The sequence below is a fragment of the Castor canadensis genome, chromosome 1 (genome assembly GCF_047511655.1).
Source record: "Castor canadensis chromosome 1, mCasCan1.hap1v2, whole genome shotgun sequence".
Taxonomy (NCBI): domain Eukaryota; kingdom Metazoa; phylum Chordata; class Mammalia; order Rodentia; family Castoridae; genus Castor; species Castor canadensis.
Window position 1 is genome coordinate 201,428,895 of NC_133386.1, and position 14,562 is coordinate 201,443,456.

Genomic DNA, 14,562 nt, shown 5'->3' on the forward strand with positions numbered 1-14,562 from the left:
AAGATGTGACCGAAAGGGAATAAAAATAAAAAGCACAACAGCCCAGACTCGGTTTCCCCACTGCAAGCGTGCCTTCCATGCCAAGTTTTGGTGGGGTGAAAACAGCTCTGGGAAATATGTCTCGCTGCCGGGCGAAACAGCAGCTATGTCACCCAGGGGCGGTGACAGGACAAGAACCTCTCCCGAAGGTCAGGTTCCTCAGGTGGGCGCTCGCACCTTTCAGCTGGTCAGCAGGCCGGGTCCTCGCAGGCCGATAGGTGTACGGGGGCGGGCTCTTTGCCACACGTTCATAGCTTTCTGCCCAGTGGGCGTGGCCTGACACACCTAAGCCAATGGGAGCGTGGGGGCGGGCCTCGCATGGCACAGGAAACGGCGACGACCGCGGAGTCTGTGAGTGGGACGGGGGCGGGGCTTGGTTCTGGTTCCGCCTTCGCCCGCCCCCCAAAGGCCATGGGTGCGGAGAGGTCTCGCGTGCTGTTCGGGTGGTCTAGGCCGAGTCAGAGCCGAGACGGGGTTCCGAACACGTGGGACTGATCCTGAGGCCACCTCCGGGCCTGCTTTTAGTCTTCCTTTGCGAGAAACCCGGGCCAGACTCCATCCCTCTGCCTGGGCCTCTGGAGCGCTTGAAGTCTGGTTAGATCTGGTCGCAATACACCCCTCTTAAGTGGCTTCCTTTCCTCAGCTGCCCACCCGCCGCCATGCCGCCCCTGCTGCCGCTGCGCTTATGCCCGCTGTGGCTCTGCCGCCCTCCCACCCGGCTCCTCGCAGCGGCCGCCGGGCAGCGGTGAGTTGGGCTGGGGGTTTCTGTTGAGGGCCTGCCCAACTTAGGCCCTGCCCTGCGTGCTGAGGTAGTTGTAGTCTCTGCCTTCTATGTTAGGTGTCTTACAGGCTTGGTTCAGATAACCCTCACCTTACTCTTGAGGACACTAAGGACCAGAGATTGAGAGATGACCCCGAAGGTTATACAACGGGTCAAATGGCAGGAATTTGAGCCCAGGGCAAACCCGATCCTCTTTCTATAGCTCTAGAGGTTGTCAGGCATCACTGTGCATAACCCACCTGGTAGGAGAGATTGGCTCCAAAGATGCAGATTCCTAGGACCTGCTCTGGACATTCTGGTCAGAGGTAATGAGTGTAGGGGTCAAAATCTGCCTTTTTTCTTCTTTTTTGAGATGGCCATCTCAAGTGATCCTCCTGCCTCAGTCTCCCAAGTAGCTGGGACTACACGCATGGGGCACCGAAGAAACTGCCCTGTTTTGTATTTGTTCTCTGAAGTGCTGGGGATAGAACTCAGAGGTTTGTGTATGCTAGGCAAGGGCTCTACCACTGGGTTACATCCCCAGCCCAGGAAATACGCTGTTGTAAACAAGCTATTCAGGTGTTTGTGGTGCAAGGGAGAAGTCCTGATCACACAATTCTGAAAGAACTCCAGAATGAAGGGCGATCTGGAGCTAGATCTGTCTTGGGACCTGCCTCAGCCTCTTCAGCTCCTAGTGACTGAGTTGAAGGATGAGGCCCAAGAAGGCTGTGAGGATTGGGCAGGGGTCCCCAAAGCCTCTGCAGATTTGGGCCTCTCTCCACAGGTCTGGTCCCAGTAATTATTATGAACTGTTGGGTGTGCATCCTGGAGCCAGTGCCGAAGAAGTTAAGCGAGCTTTCTTCATCAAGTCCAAAGAGGTACATGTGCCTCCCAGGTAGGGAGGGAGGAAGAGGAAGTCTGAGCCAGACGGGTGCACTCCACGTTCCCAGGAGCAGCTAGCTGCCAGTGCCACATTCATTCAGCCTGCATGGCTATAGGAGGGAGGTGCTCAGGGTCTGCCCAGGTAGGAGGAAAGGCTGGGGACCCAGGCCAGGGATCCTTCCTGAGTCACTGCCCTTGGTTTTATTGTCCTGCCTGTCTGTTCTTGAGAAACCCGGACCAAAGCATATGGAGAGTAGGGAGCTGGCAGGTGGGGAGGGCTTGAAAGGTGGGAAGAAGTCCCGATTTCTGATCTCTGGCCTTGAAGGATGGGCAGGCCTGAGAGTGAGGGTCGCTGCCCAGGCAGGGTCCTGAGACTGATATGAGCCCTTGTTGGTAGACATGGTCAGAATGAGTCCTGGGAAGAGAGATAAGGGCACTCCTGTCTCACTGCAGCTGCACCCTGACCGAGACCCTGGGAACCCAGCCCTGCACAGCCGCTTTGTGGAGCTGAGTGAGGCATACCGTGTACTCAGCCGTGAGCAGAGCCGCCGCAGCTATGACCACCAACTCCGCTCAGCCAGCCCCCCAAAGTCTCCAGGAACCACAGCCCATCCCAAGTCTGCCCCACAAACACACAGGTATAATAGACCTGTCCCCACTTGCTTCCACCCCCAAATCTCCTGGGAGGAGAGCCTCATCTCTACCTTGTCCCTTTTCCTTCTCAGAAGCTCCTGGGCACCCCCCAATACTCAATACTGGGCCCAGTTTCCTGGTGTGAGGCCCCAGGGGCCTGAGTTGAGACAGCAGCAGCACAAACACAACCAGCGGGTGCTGGGGTACTGCGTCCTGCTCATGCTGGCAGGCATGGGTCTGCACTATGTCGCTTTCAGGTACATTGCTGTTCTCTCCCAAGTGACGGGCAGAAGGTGGGAGGGAGGCTGAAGCCTTGTGGTTAGCAAGCCAGAGCACTCTATGGCCTGCCTGCTGTGTCTCCCAAGCTGAGAATTGTATAAATTAGGGTTACCTTACTTGGTAAGGGCAGCGCTGCATGAAGGGCTAACCTTGTCATTTTCAGTTTCTCATGATTTGAATGTCAGTCTTTGGTACTGGCTGCCAGGAGGGCTGCAGCCAACCAGAATGGTGCCCAAGAAGCAAAATGCATTGTAACTGAGCCTCACCTCATTTGGCAGTTGCTCATTTGGCAGTTGGTGTCTCCCACTCTCATGTGTGCGATGACGTGGATTTTCTCAGGTGTCAAGATACCTGAAGGCCAGTGTCCATTGCCAGCAGCCTGCCTAGTTCAGTTATGGAAGTGGACATACAACCCTTCCTAGGTTACTGGCAGGAGCACCCCCAGGTGCAAAGCTGCTTACACATCTTCAGCAGAACAGCTCGACCCTTGGGGTGTTAGGGAGACCTGTACGAGCCTGGGCCTCTCAGTGTCCCTGTTCCCATCCATCCCAGGCACTGTTAGTCTGAAGTCCCCACAGATGGAAAGCAATGAGAGACCCTAGAACTGGATGGGGGATGGCAGGACTAAAGGGACATCAGAGACTGGAGTCCCAGGGTTAAATGCAACCCCCTTGCTGCAGGAAGTTGGAGCAAGTCCACAGAAGCTTCATGGATGAGAAGGATCGGATCATCACAGCCGTCTACAACGACACACGAGCCAGAGCCAGGTCTGTCCTTGCTCTGTCCTGCCCCTGCTCCCTGTCCTGACACCACCCTCCAGGATCCCTGTGCCCCAGGTGCTCTCTCTTTCAGGGCGAACAGAGCCAGACTCCAGCAGGAGCGCCTGCAGAGGCAGCAGCAGCCTCCCTCCGGAACTCCCCCAGGCCCTGGGACCGTGCCCCCGGACACCAGCCCCTGAGGGGCTCACCTAGCTGAGACCAGTAGAGTGCCTCTTCCATGCTTCCTGTCAGGACTACACACTCCCTACGACGAGTGCAATAAAGTAATTCTTAGACTACTGTCCGGCTCAATCCTTCAGGCCTGGCGCCCCTGGCCCGGGCCTCGCCTTGGGGCAGCGCCCCGCCCTCGGGTTCTGGTGGCGGCGACCCGGGAGCCCGGCCCCCTGGGCGGTGCGTCCCCTTTCCCCTGCAGGGGCGGGAGGGGGTGTGTGGAGGGGGCGGGCCCCGCCGGCGCCTCGTCCCCCCCGCCCCGCCCCCGCCCCACGGCCCGGTGGGGAGCGCGTGTCTGGGTCACATGAGCCGCCCGCCCGCCAGCCCGGGCCCGGCCCCCCGCCGCCCCCGCCGTCCCCGCCGCCCGCCGCCGCCGCCGCCGCCGCCGCCGCCGCCGCCGTCCGCCCGCCCGTCCCGCTCCTCCGGCCGCCGCCGCTGCGCTGCGCTGCGCTGCCTGCGCCCAGGGCTCGGGAGGGGGCCGCGGAGGAGCCGCCCCCCGCGCCCGGCCCCCGCCCGCCGCGCCCGGGCCCGCGCCATGGGGCTCTGGCTGCCACCGCCCCCCGCGCCCCCAGGCTAGGGCAATGCGGGCGCCCCCGGCTCGCGGTCCCCGCGGGCACCATGAGCCCCCTGCTCCGCCGCCTGCTGCTCGCCGCGCTCCTGCAGCTGGCCCCCGCCCAGGTACGTGCGTCCCCGACATCCCGCGCGCTGGCCGTGCCCTCTCAAGGTTGGCGGAAGTGGAGAGGCGCCCAGCGGCCTCAGCCGAGGGGATCCACGCGTCCGGCCTCGACCTGGGACATCGCGGAGGGCCGGGCATCCCCCGAGAGGTGCCCCTCCGTGCAGGCCCGCCAGCCCAGCCCTGGGGCCACTCCCCCGCCCCACCCCATCTCTGGGCGCCGCGGGGGGGTGGGGGGGCGGAGCTCTCTCAGTCCTGGAGGACCTGGATCGGAACCCACTGTGCCCGCTCCTGACCTGCAGTCCCGAACATGTCCCCATCTCCCCGGGGTTCGGACTTTTGAAGCCACCGGCAGAGGGTGCCTGGTCGGTCTGGGGCCAGGGCAAGTTCCAGGTGGCCAAGAAAGGACAGATAAAGCTAGAGCAGAGATTCTAGGAACAGAGGAATCTAGAAAGATGTCAGAGGAGTTGAAGCTTCCTGACTCAAGGGCAGAGCCCTGGGATAGCCAGAGGTCCAGCCCCTCTATTTAGAGTGCACCGTGGGTCCAGCTCTCTTCTCTCCCACAGGCCCCCATGTCCCAGCAGGATGCCCCTGGCCACCAGAAGAAAGGTAATAGTTGTAACAGCTTTACACCCGTTCTGTACTAAGAGAGTTTGCCACATGCTCTGATTTCATGTCTGTCATCTTGTGTAGCCACAGCGCCCCTATAAGATGCCCATTTCACAGAGGAGGAAATTGAGGCAGAGGGTTACTGGGTTCTTGACAAACAGGGCTGATGCAGACAGGTTGAGCAGTCAGAAGTGGGGGGGTGGCTAGTGGAAGGTGTCTGTGAAAAGGGACTGGGAAGGACAGCTGCTGGGAGCAGCTGCAGGAAACCCAGTAGAACTTAACCCTTATGGATCTGCCCCCAGTGGTGTCATGGATAGACGTGTATGCCCGTGCCACCTGCCAGCCAAGGGAGGTGGTGGTACCTCTGACTATGGAGCTCATGGGCACTGTGGCCAAACAGTTGGTGCCCAGCTGTGTGACTGTGCAGCGCTGTGGTGGCTGCTGCCCTGACGACGGCCTGGAGTGCGTACCCACTGGGCAGCACCAAGTCCGAATGCAGGTACGGGACGAGTGGGACAAATGGGTTGAGGGGTCACAGGTGCTCTGGGGGCTAGGCAGGCCAGAGACTGAAGCACAGGAAGCTGTTAGATGAGCTGTTCTCCCTGTAGCCTATGGAGCACCCCATTTCTCTCTGTCCCCATTATCCCCCACCTCCCTCACTGTCTCTCCCCTGTTCTCCTGACCACAGATTCTCATGATCCGGTACCCAAGCAGTCAGCTGGGGGAGATGTCCCTGGAAGAGCACAGCCAATGTGAATGCAGGTGCCAGCCAGGCTCAACTCCTAGGCTTGCAGAGTCCAGGCGTGGGGGCGTTGGGCACGGTGGTGCACCACAGTGGGGACCAGGTTTCTAAGCATGGAGCCAGAGGGAGGCCTGGGGTCTGGAGGAAGACAAGCAGGATGCTTGGATTTCCTGATCCACCACCTTTTTGTCTTTTTCTCTCTTACTTTTCAGACCAAAAAAAAAAGAGAGTGCTGTGAAGCCTGACAGGTGAGTTCCTTGGGCTCCTGCAGAAGTGGGGTTGGAGCCCAGGCCCAGCACCCACGATAGGACGTAGGGGTGGGCCAGGGGGTGCATGAGTGAGACAGAAGCTGTGGTCTCCTGTCCTCCTTCTCTTCCCACCTGTCTCCCTCTCCCTTTGCTCTGCCCCCTCCCCCCCCAAATCTGTACACTCTGCCCTGACCCTAGCTCCTGGGCCGGATCTTCCTTCCTGCCCCAGACATGTCGCTTCTCCTCCTAGGGTTGCCACTGCCCACCACCGTCCCCAGCCCCGCTCTGTTCCGGGCTGGGACTCTGCCCCTGGAGCACCCTCCCCAGTTGACATCACCCATCCCACTCCAGCCCCAGGACCGTCTGTCCACGCTGCACCCAGCGCCGCCAGCGCCCTGACCCCCGGACCTGCCGCTGCCGCTGCCGACGCCGCAGCTTCCTCCGTTGCCAAGGGCGGGGCTTAGAGCTCAACCCAGACACCTGCAGGTGAGGAGTTCCTGGGGTGTCACTTGTTTGTGAAGGCTTGAAGGTCATGTCCTGGAGCAGGTCCAGGTGAGCCTGCCAGTGGGAAAAAGGCCAGGGAAGGGGAAGAAACTGCTGAATGTGTTGAATAAACATTTATTGAGTGTCTCCTGGCATGGGGATTGGCAAAAACACAGCTCACATTTGATTTCTGGAGTCAGACGACAGAAAAGCGGATGCTGGGCACTCAGGTGGGAGCACCTGACATCATCTCCGAGCAGTCAGCTGTCTCCTGGAGGAGGTGACATCTGCCTGGAATGGAACTGAGGAAGACAGTTTCCCCATTTGCAGAGCTCTGGGCCTTCCCACAAGCCCCTGTGACATTTGCCCCTCTGTGTGGGGTCCCAGAGACCAGGGGTGTGTGGGAATCCTTGTTGTCAGTGCTTCTCACCACCACTGTGTTCCACAGTGAGGCCATGGGATGACATCCTATGGTCCAGATCGGGGTGGGGGGAGCTTCACTGGAATGTCAGGAGAGAATGGGGAGTCCTTCAAGAGGAGGCGGGGCTGAGCTCCAGCCAGCATCAACAGATTCCTTCCTCCCCTCCCAGGTGCCGGAAGCTGCGAAGGTGACACATTGCTGTTTAGACTCAGCAGCAGGGCCACTTGCCTCACAGGCTGCACCCCCAGAGAAGATTGGGGATCCCGGGGAGAATGGCCAAGCCCCAAGATCTCCACCTGAACTTTAAGAGGGCTCTCTTGCCTTCCTTTTCTCCCGAGGCTGCCAGCTATCAGAGTTGAAAAGGAGGCGTGACAGCACAAGGGGTCATGGCCCAGTTTAGGGGGGATGGGTTTTTAACCAACCTGTGCATGTAAGCTTCTTACAACTGGCTCCTGGCTCCTCTCACTACAAAGACCCCAAAGCTCTGCAGATTTGGTATGAAAACTGTGACCCCCTAACTCTGATAAAACAGATGGAAGGAACTGTCCCCGCTTGTGTCATTGTTTGCTACTATCCTGACTGGCTAGTTTGGGCAGGAGTGTCTACGTCACTGCCCACTAGACCTGGGCGCATGGAGGAGATGGGGCCTCAGCCTCCGCAGCAGATCCCAGGCAGGCCAGAATCATGGATTCAGCACACCCACACTGTTACTGCTGGGCATGGAGTCCCTGCCTCCCACCCCCCATATCACAAGGATTCTACCTGCTATGGCCATTGAACCTGAGGTGGGCCACTGTCCCTGTCTTTCTATGCCTGTTTCCACATGTGTACATGGAGAGGCAGATGACTGCTGTGGTCAGGGCCACGGGGGTCCAGACAAGTTTGAGTCTGCCTTCACATAATCGAAAAGAACACCTATTTTCCCTGCCTGGCAGAACTTTCAGTGCTGGGTTTTTTGCTCCCTGCAGCTGAGTTCTCAAGCCACACCTGCCCTGTCCCTGTCTCACTCCTGCCTCCCTGAAAAGGAGGTACCAAAGGTCCATGACTGGTGGACTTGGTTTTGAGAGATAAACTTCTCTTGCCCCAATCTATAAGGTCTTCACCTTCAGGTCAGTGGCACCCTGTTCCCCTCATAAGCTGCAATTTGAGACTCCTGGCTTAACCCCCAACTTAATGCCCACCCTCTTCTTGAAGCCTGCAGTACCTGGGGGAGTGGCAAGGCAGTGAACCAGCCTTGGGCAGCAATGCCTCACACTGCTTAAGGAACATCCAGGGGCACAGTTGACTCAACGCAGCCTTCCTGATGGGGGCTTTCTCTGAGGGACTGGGTTGGAGGGTGTGGTCATGGATCTAGGGAGGACCAAGGTAGGAGTGGGTTAAACCATAAGACAATTCCTGATTGCTACTTTCAAGCTGATTTTCTCAGCTATGGTATCAGTGATCAGGCCATGGGCCAGTTGAGCCAGATGAGGGTTTAGGACCCTAGGGCTACTAAGGCCTGAGCCCACTTAGCGCCCCAGATATGGACTATGCTTCCTGTTGGCTTCTTAGTCATTTCTGGAGTTAGTGTTATCTTCATTTGTTAGCTGAGGAAACAGGCACAGGAAGACAAACAAACTGGCCTGGGGACTTGGCCTTAAGTCCTCATCTCCCTAACACTCAACCTAGGCTTAGCTGCCTCCCAACTGCAAGGTTCCTTATTTCAGTTGCCAGGTGCCTACCAGGCCCTGGCGGGTGCAGCATGGTGGAGAACTGGGCAGCTATGAGTGGGTGCTCAGTCTGGGTAGGCAGAGGTGGGCCTGGATGCCGGGAGAGAGAAGAGGGAAGAAACCCTTTGGCCAGGGCCTGGCACTGCACTCTCAGTCCTAAAGAGGCCCTGTGGGGTAGGTGTCATCAAGCCCATTTTACCAGGCATAAGAACTCGATCAAGGTCAACCAGTGGCAGACCCGGAATTCAAGCCGAAGCCTAGACTCTTTCCACAGCAACTAAGGGAGGACTGTGAGTTATGAAGACATCAGGGGCAGGCGGGGTTGCTGTCAGAGAGGCTGGGGAGACATAAAATGGCATCTATAGACCCCCGTCTCTCCCCCCCCAGCCCCCCGCTCCAGGAACCCACTCTCGCTTGACCGGAATGTCACCTCGGCCGGAAGAGTCTTAGCCCTTTCGGAAGTCACTTTCACCAAGCCTGGGTTACCGCTCTGCCGGAAGTGATGCGAGGTCACGTGGCAACTCGGGAGGTGGCGCCAGGGAAAAGCCGCTCCAGGAGCTTGTGGCAGCGGGTTTCGCGCGGTCCAATAAGGGAGGGCGGCGTGGCCCGGCCTGTAGCGACAAGGACGCGCCTGCGCATAGGCGGCAGCACGACCGGGGTTGACTCCGGGGGCGCGGTGAGGAGGTGAGCGGGGGCCACAGCCCGGGCTGGGGGGAGCCGGAGTGCATGCTGGAGGGCAGGCTGGGTCAGGCCGGGCAGAAGCGGGCCGGGGCTCCGCGTGTCAACGAGGGATAGTGACGGGGGAATTGGGGGCTGGGGGCTGAGCTGTCTGGAGATGCCGCAGGGGGTGGGTTCTCACGCCTCACGGGGCGGAGCCCTGGGACTCGGGGCGGGACGCAGAACCGAGACGGGTGGGGTCTCCGAGCCGGAGCCGATAGAAGGAGGAGCTCAGCGGTCAGGGGTGGAGCTAGGACGGCTGGGGGGCGGAGCCTGGCTCTTGGAGGAGGAGCTGGAACAGGCGGAAGGCGGAGCCTCGGGTTTGGAGACCGAGGGAGCCCAGGCCCTGGGGGCGGGGCTTCAGCCTGTGAGTAGCGTGGCTCCAGTTCAGGAAAAGGGGTCTAGCTCTGCCGAAGGCGGGGCTGCAGGGCCGGGGGCGGAACTACGCTCTCTGAGGGGCGGAGCCAAGGAGACAGGCGAAGGGCTAAGTCCGAGTAATGGCTCCGGGCGTCCACGCGGGGGCGGTCTCCGTGGTGGCCGGGCCTGGGGACGCAGTAGGCCGAGAACTCCGCCAGGAGAGGTGGTGTGGGTGGAGCGGGCTCGGCAGCCTGCCGACTCGGGGCCAGTGTGGGTGCCCCGTAGGCCCCCGAGGGCTCAGAGCTGGGGCGGCGCCCCGGGCGGAGGCGCAGGGCCGGGCTGGGGAGTACCTCCGGAAGACCGAGGCTCCCCGGAGCCGCCTAGCGGGGATGTGTGGGTACCTCGGGACCGACCCCCTCCAGCGGCCGCAGAGGTGTGGGTGTGCTGGGCAGGTGGCAGCTGGGTACGGCGTGAGTGGGGCCGCCCGGTTGGGACAAATGCCGTGCAGCCAGATAGGGTCTGGACTTTGCGTAAAGGGACGGGTGGGAACTGAAGAGCAGAGGTGGGGACCGGGAGGGAGGGACGGTCTGGGGATGAGCAAAGGGGCGGGGCCCTGGCTGCTGTGGCCTCCCCTGACCCCCTCCCCTCGCTGCTGGGGTCCTCAGCCAAGCCCCCTTCTCACTGGACTGGTAAGTGTGGCTGCGGAGCTCTGGGGAGAGGGCGGTGACCTGGGACAGGGGGATGTTCAGGGGCAGGCAAGGTACGGTGGGGGTGGCATCCTCCGGGTACCTGCGCATGTTCATGTCCTCCCCACCCTTCTCCCGGTCGGTTGGGTCTGTGCCCACAGAGACATGAGGCTGAGCTGGGTCCTGACAGTAATGTCCATCTGCCTGAGCGCCCTGGCCACGGCCACGGGAGCCGAGGGCAAACGGAAGCTGCAGATCGGGGTCAAGAAACGGGTGGACCACTGTCCTATCAAATCTCGAAAGGGAGATGTCTTGCACATGCACTACACGGTGGGTGAGAGGGCGGATCTTCTGAGGTGGGTGGGGCTTCTGGGGACCAGAATGGATTTGGGAGTCTGGTTCCTTCCCCAACGGGGTGGGTGACCTTGGGCAAGTCCCCTTTTGTCCCTAAATCTTTTTTCATGGTTCTTCCTTGCTCTTTACTGTCTTACTCCCCAGCTAGCATTAGCAGGCAGTGACAGTTTATTGTGAGTCTCCTTCAAGGACTGGGGCCACCAGTGTTGTGGAGCAGCTGAGTGTGTGTGTGGGGGGGTAGGAGTTGCCCCCACTTCTCACGGTCTTCCCATGACCCCATAGGGGAAGCTGGAAGACGGAACAGAGTTTGACAGCAGCCTGCCTCAGAACCAGCCCTTTGTCTTCTCCCTGGGCACCGGCCAGGTCATCAAGGGCTGGGACCAGGGGCTGCTGGGGTGAGTCTGGGGGGTGGGCTGGATATGCGTGGCCTGGTCCAGGAAGGGAACTGTGGGAGGCAAACCTCGGGTGGGGCAGCAGAGCTGGAAGCTTGGGTGCCACGATCGCCTGAGCATGCATTGCCCTGCAGGATGTGTGAGGGGGAAAAGCGGAAGCTGGTGATCCCATCTGAGCTGGGTAAGAGGTCCTTCCTGGGAGGGGAGTTTCAGGATGTGTTGGGGAAGGGAGAAAGTGGCTTCATTCTCATTGGTCCCATCCTGTCCAGTCACTATACTATGTGCCTCCCCCAACTGGCTTGTGTCCAGCAACAAAGACAGGGCAAAACTTGGGGACTCAGCTAGTGACCACCTTCTGCCCTCTACCAGGCCCTTGGCATCCCCTCCCATCTCTACTACACCCTCTATTTCTGGCTGTCATGCTGCCTCATGATCACCCCTCTCTGCCTGAGCTAGAAGGGGGACTGAACATAGCTCACTTTGTTTCTTTGTGCATCTTTGACAGGGTATGGAGAGCGGGGAGCTCCCCCAAAGATCCCAGGTAACACCCTTTCTTAACCCTGCTCCCTAGCCATCCCTGTGTCTGGGACCCAGATTCAAGTCCTACCCCACTTCTCCCTCCAGGTGGTGCAACCCTGGTGTTTGAGGTGGAGCTGCTGAAGATCGAGCGTCGTTCAGAACTGTAGGAGCTGCTCAGAGGTGCAGGGGGGCATCAGGGACCAGACTGTTTAAAAAACAAAAACCTTAAAAACCCAAAAAGCGAGTCTGTGGATCTTTTTTCTGGCATTACAAAGGTTTGAACTTAGGGGCTTCGTGCTTGCTATGCAGGTGGTCTACCGCTTGAGTCACTCCACCAGCCCCTTTTTTTGTGTTGAGCATTTTCAAGATAGGGTTTCAAACCTCAGTCCTCCTGATCTCTACTTTCTGAGTAGTTAGGATTATAGGCATGAGCCACTGGCGCCTGGCTGAGCCTCTGGTTCTTTCTGGGCCCTGAGAGGCTTAGGTTAAGACTACAGCTTCAGGGTTGGGGATGTGGCTCAGTGGTAAAGCACTTGCCTACCATCTGAGGCCCCCCTGTTGGATCCCCACAACTTCAGCCTCCCCTCTCCCTGGGCACTTCTCCAATCCCCTCTCCTTTCCTGACTGCAGGGCCTTGGGGTCCAGGCTGAATGGCATGGGGACCCTTGACCAGAGGGAATAAAGAGCATTCAAGCCTGCCAACAGCAACCCTGCTCCCTCCAGCTCCCCAGGCACTTCCAGCACCTGGTCTGGGAGCCAGCACTGGGCTATCGCCATGGCTGCGTGGCCCTCAGGAAGGCCTGCAGACAACTGGGGAGAAGCTAAGCTGGCAGCAGTTAGAGCAGTGTATCCCCCTAAAAGACCAGCCAAGACTGTGAGCTGCTCCAAAGGCATAGCCTAGCTTTATTAAAGGGCCCGTGCCGCAGAGTCAATATAAAAACACAAAAAGTCCCATCAGTTTAATAACAATAAAAAACCCCAAAAATGGAAAACTGAGGGGGCAAGGGAAGAGGCCCCTAGGCCAGGGGCACAGGGAGCCCTGCTCATGGCACCAGGCCTGGCTGCAGGGTCCCTGGTATTGCTGTTGCTACGAGGTCGGGGGCCAGCGATTGTCCTGTGGGAGCCACCATTCACATGGGTCAGGGACCCTTACTTCTTCTGGGGTGTGCTCAGCTTCTGCATGCCCCGGATCTTGTCCAGCAGGCCAGAGATAAAGGCCTAAACAAGAGAGGGCCATTAGGAACACCAGACTCCAAACTGACAGGTGTCGGCTCCCCCTCACTCTACCCTCTGGGGAAACCACTTACCTCAGTGGGTTTGTAACAGTCAACCAGCAGTTCCTGGTGGGTGAGAAAGGGAGGATGAGCAGACAGTTCTCAGGGATCAGCCTACAGTTATCTACACCCATTTCCAAAGGACTGGGGCCACCCAGAGGCATGGGAGATTTCACAGCTAGGCAAGTGCCCATTTTCCAGAGGCAGAAGCTGAGGCCCAAGATTACAGAGCTGGCTGACCCAGACCAAAGAAGGCCTGCCTCCAGGACTTGCTTCCCCAAGGGGCAGTGCCCTCACCTTGACCCTGGCAGCCCGGGTATCATCACTCTCCATGTCCAGGAGCTCATCCACGTCAATCTCCAACTCTGGGATCTCCTCTTCCTGGGGTAGAGGAGGAGAGGGAGAGACAAGGCCTGAGTCAGAAGATGGCATGGAGAGGGGCTCTCAGGCTGAGGTCCCTTCCTACCTCAGGACCAGCCCAGCCCTCTGCCCAGCAGAGGACAGCTGCTCTTAGCAGGAAAACAGATCAGGCCTGTGCCAAGGCAAATTGCCCAATGGTGGGGGAAAACTTCCTGTCCCTGCCAGTGGGCAGCAGGGGCGCCAGACAAGGCCAGACAGCCTGAGCTGGGGACCTTGGGCTGCGAACCTGGCAGATGTGTCTCCCCAACATCCGGGCCCCCCATCTCACCAGTGCACTGGTGAGGCCAGCTGTCCCAGTTCATCACAGCCCCCTCCCCCAAACACCTGTCACAGCTTCATGGGAGTGAGGAGAGGAAGTGATGGGTGAGAGGGTCAGTGGGAAGGACCCATGCCTACTAAAGGGGAAACAAAGAGCCCATGCTTAGGGAAGGGAGGGGGCGCCCACCACCCTTCCCTGCCAGGGAAGAAAAAGCTATCCCGTTTGGAACCAGCTGCACTCCAGGGCTTAGGGTAGGCAATACAGGGCAAGCCCACTCCTCCACCCTGCCCCCCAGGCCCTGAGTCACCATGTGAGCAATCAGGGAGTCATGGGGTGGAGAACCAGAGCGGGCTAGCCTGCCCACACACCAAGATGGAGCTCCAGGCTAGCCCATTAAAACAACTCTGACCCTTTATAGTACCCTCCCCAGCCATGCTAGTGTATTTCAACCGCTAAGCTAGCTAGCACTAGGCAGGTTAAGGCTTCCACTGCCAGCCCAGGCTAGCCCCCTGCCTCCTGTCCGAGCTCAGGCTAGCCCTCCAGGACCTGAGGACACCAAGCTTGGCTTGGGGAGTGGCATGAGGGAGAAGGCTGGAGTGACTTGGATAAAACAAGAAAGAGCACATGTTGGGGGTGGTGAGCGCAGAAGCCGTGGGCCCATTGACTCCAGTGACAGGAGGACTCACGATGGGGTTCCGGAGCAGACTGATTCAGGACCGATTTTAGGGTGTCGGCGCGGGGTGGGGAACACACCTGGCAGTCGTAGAGGCGCGTGAGCTGTTCCAAGATCCACTCCTCCAGGTTGAGGCGCTTCCGTAGCTCCTTGCGGTCGTACTTGACGGTGACCTTCCCTTGGCGTCTCACTGGGCCCTCGTCGTCCGCGCCGCCCGGGCCCTCGCCTGCGGCCCCAGGGGGGCTCTGAAAGTAGACGCGGGGCCCTGGGCCACTACTGCCTGGCCCTGGGGCTGGGGCCGCTAACGCCGCGCCCCCCGCGGGGCCGCTGTCCGCCATGGCGGCCGCCGGGGCCACGTGCGCGCGTCGGGCCCCTCCCTGCGCCGCCGCCTCCCGGACGCCCGCCGGCTGGCTCCGGGCCGCTGGGCTCGGGCTAGCTCACCGG

At 59.8% G+C, this 14,562-nt stretch overlaps 4 protein-coding genes and 1 long non-coding RNA gene across 11 annotated transcripts; 3 read left to right on the top strand and 2 right to left on the bottom strand.

Moving 5' to 3' along the window:
- The first annotated feature begins 351 nt into the window (after positions 1-351).
- On the top strand, positions 352-3,651 carry Dnajc4 (DnaJ heat shock protein family (Hsp40) member C4). The gene is made up of 7 exons (XM_020159051.2): positions 352-390; positions 683-784; positions 1,584-1,677; positions 2,135-2,319; positions 2,407-2,571; positions 3,274-3,360; positions 3,446-3,651. The coding sequence occupies exons 2-7, from the start codon at positions 699-701 to the stop codon at positions 3,549-3,551; spliced, it is 723 nt and encodes a 240-aa protein (XP_020014640.2). The 5' UTR covers positions 352-390; positions 683-698; the 3' UTR covers positions 3,552-3,651.
- A 448-nt stretch (positions 3,652-4,099) lies between these two features.
- Vegfb (vascular endothelial growth factor B) lies at positions 4,100-7,305 on the top strand. Of its 2 annotated transcripts, none has more exons than XM_020159046.2 (7): positions 4,100-4,260; positions 4,822-4,864; positions 5,167-5,363; positions 5,553-5,626; positions 5,819-5,854; positions 6,206-6,340; positions 6,928-7,305. In XM_020159046.2, exons 1-7 carry the CDS (start codon positions 4,201-4,203, stop codon positions 6,947-6,949), a joined length of 567 nt encoding a protein of 188 aa, XP_020014635.1. In that variant the 5' UTR covers positions 4,100-4,200; the 3' UTR covers positions 6,950-7,305. The 2 variants fall into 2 exon arrangements, with proteins under 2 accessions (XP_020014635.1, XP_020014634.1); XM_020159045.2 differs by having other exon boundaries at positions 4,101-4,260; positions 6,105-6,340.
- LOC141413963 (uncharacterized) lies at positions 6,459-9,037 on the bottom strand. Of its 3 annotated transcripts, XR_012439028.1 has the most exons (4): positions 8,898-9,013; positions 8,667-8,804; positions 7,963-8,108; positions 6,459-6,937 (listed from the first exon to the last, which is right to left on the bottom strand). It is a non-coding gene; the product is annotated as an uncharacterized lncRNA (long non-coding RNA). The 3 variants fall into 3 exon arrangements; XR_012439026.1 differs by lacking the exon at positions 8,667-8,804 and having other exon boundaries at positions 8,898-9,037; XR_012439027.1 differs by lacking the exon at positions 8,667-8,804 and having other exon boundaries at positions 8,876-8,987.
- Positions 9,016-11,736, top strand: Fkbp2 (FKBP prolyl isomerase 2). 4 transcript variants are annotated; one of them, XM_074048435.1, is made up of 7 exons: positions 9,045-9,151; positions 10,207-10,230; positions 10,389-10,557; positions 10,864-10,976; positions 11,108-11,154; positions 11,479-11,514; positions 11,598-11,736. In XM_074048435.1, the coding sequence occupies exons 3-7, from the start codon at positions 10,393-10,395 to the stop codon at positions 11,657-11,659; spliced, it is 423 nt and encodes a 140-aa protein (XP_073904536.1). In that variant the 5' UTR covers positions 9,045-9,151; positions 10,207-10,230; positions 10,389-10,392; the 3' UTR covers positions 11,660-11,736. The 4 variants fall into 4 exon arrangements, with proteins under 4 accessions (XP_020014632.2, XP_073904536.1, XP_020014631.1 ...); XM_020159043.2 differs by lacking the exon at positions 10,207-10,230 and having other exon boundaries at positions 9,016-9,151; XM_020159041.2 differs by lacking the exons at positions 9,045-9,151; positions 10,207-10,230 and adding an exon at positions 9,573-10,004.
- Positions 11,737-12,367: 631 nt separating this feature from the next.
- On the bottom strand, positions 12,368-14,481 carry Ppp1r14b (protein phosphatase 1 regulatory inhibitor subunit 14B). The gene is made up of 4 exons (XM_020159001.2): positions 14,199-14,481; positions 13,064-13,147; positions 12,800-12,832; positions 12,368-12,710 (listed from the first exon to the last, which is right to left on the bottom strand). The coding sequence occupies exons 1-4, from the start codon at positions 14,454-14,456 to the stop codon at positions 12,642-12,644; spliced, it is 444 nt and encodes a 147-aa protein (XP_020014590.1). The 5' UTR covers positions 14,457-14,481; the 3' UTR covers positions 12,368-12,641.
- Between the last annotated feature and the right edge of the window lie 81 nt (positions 14,482-14,562).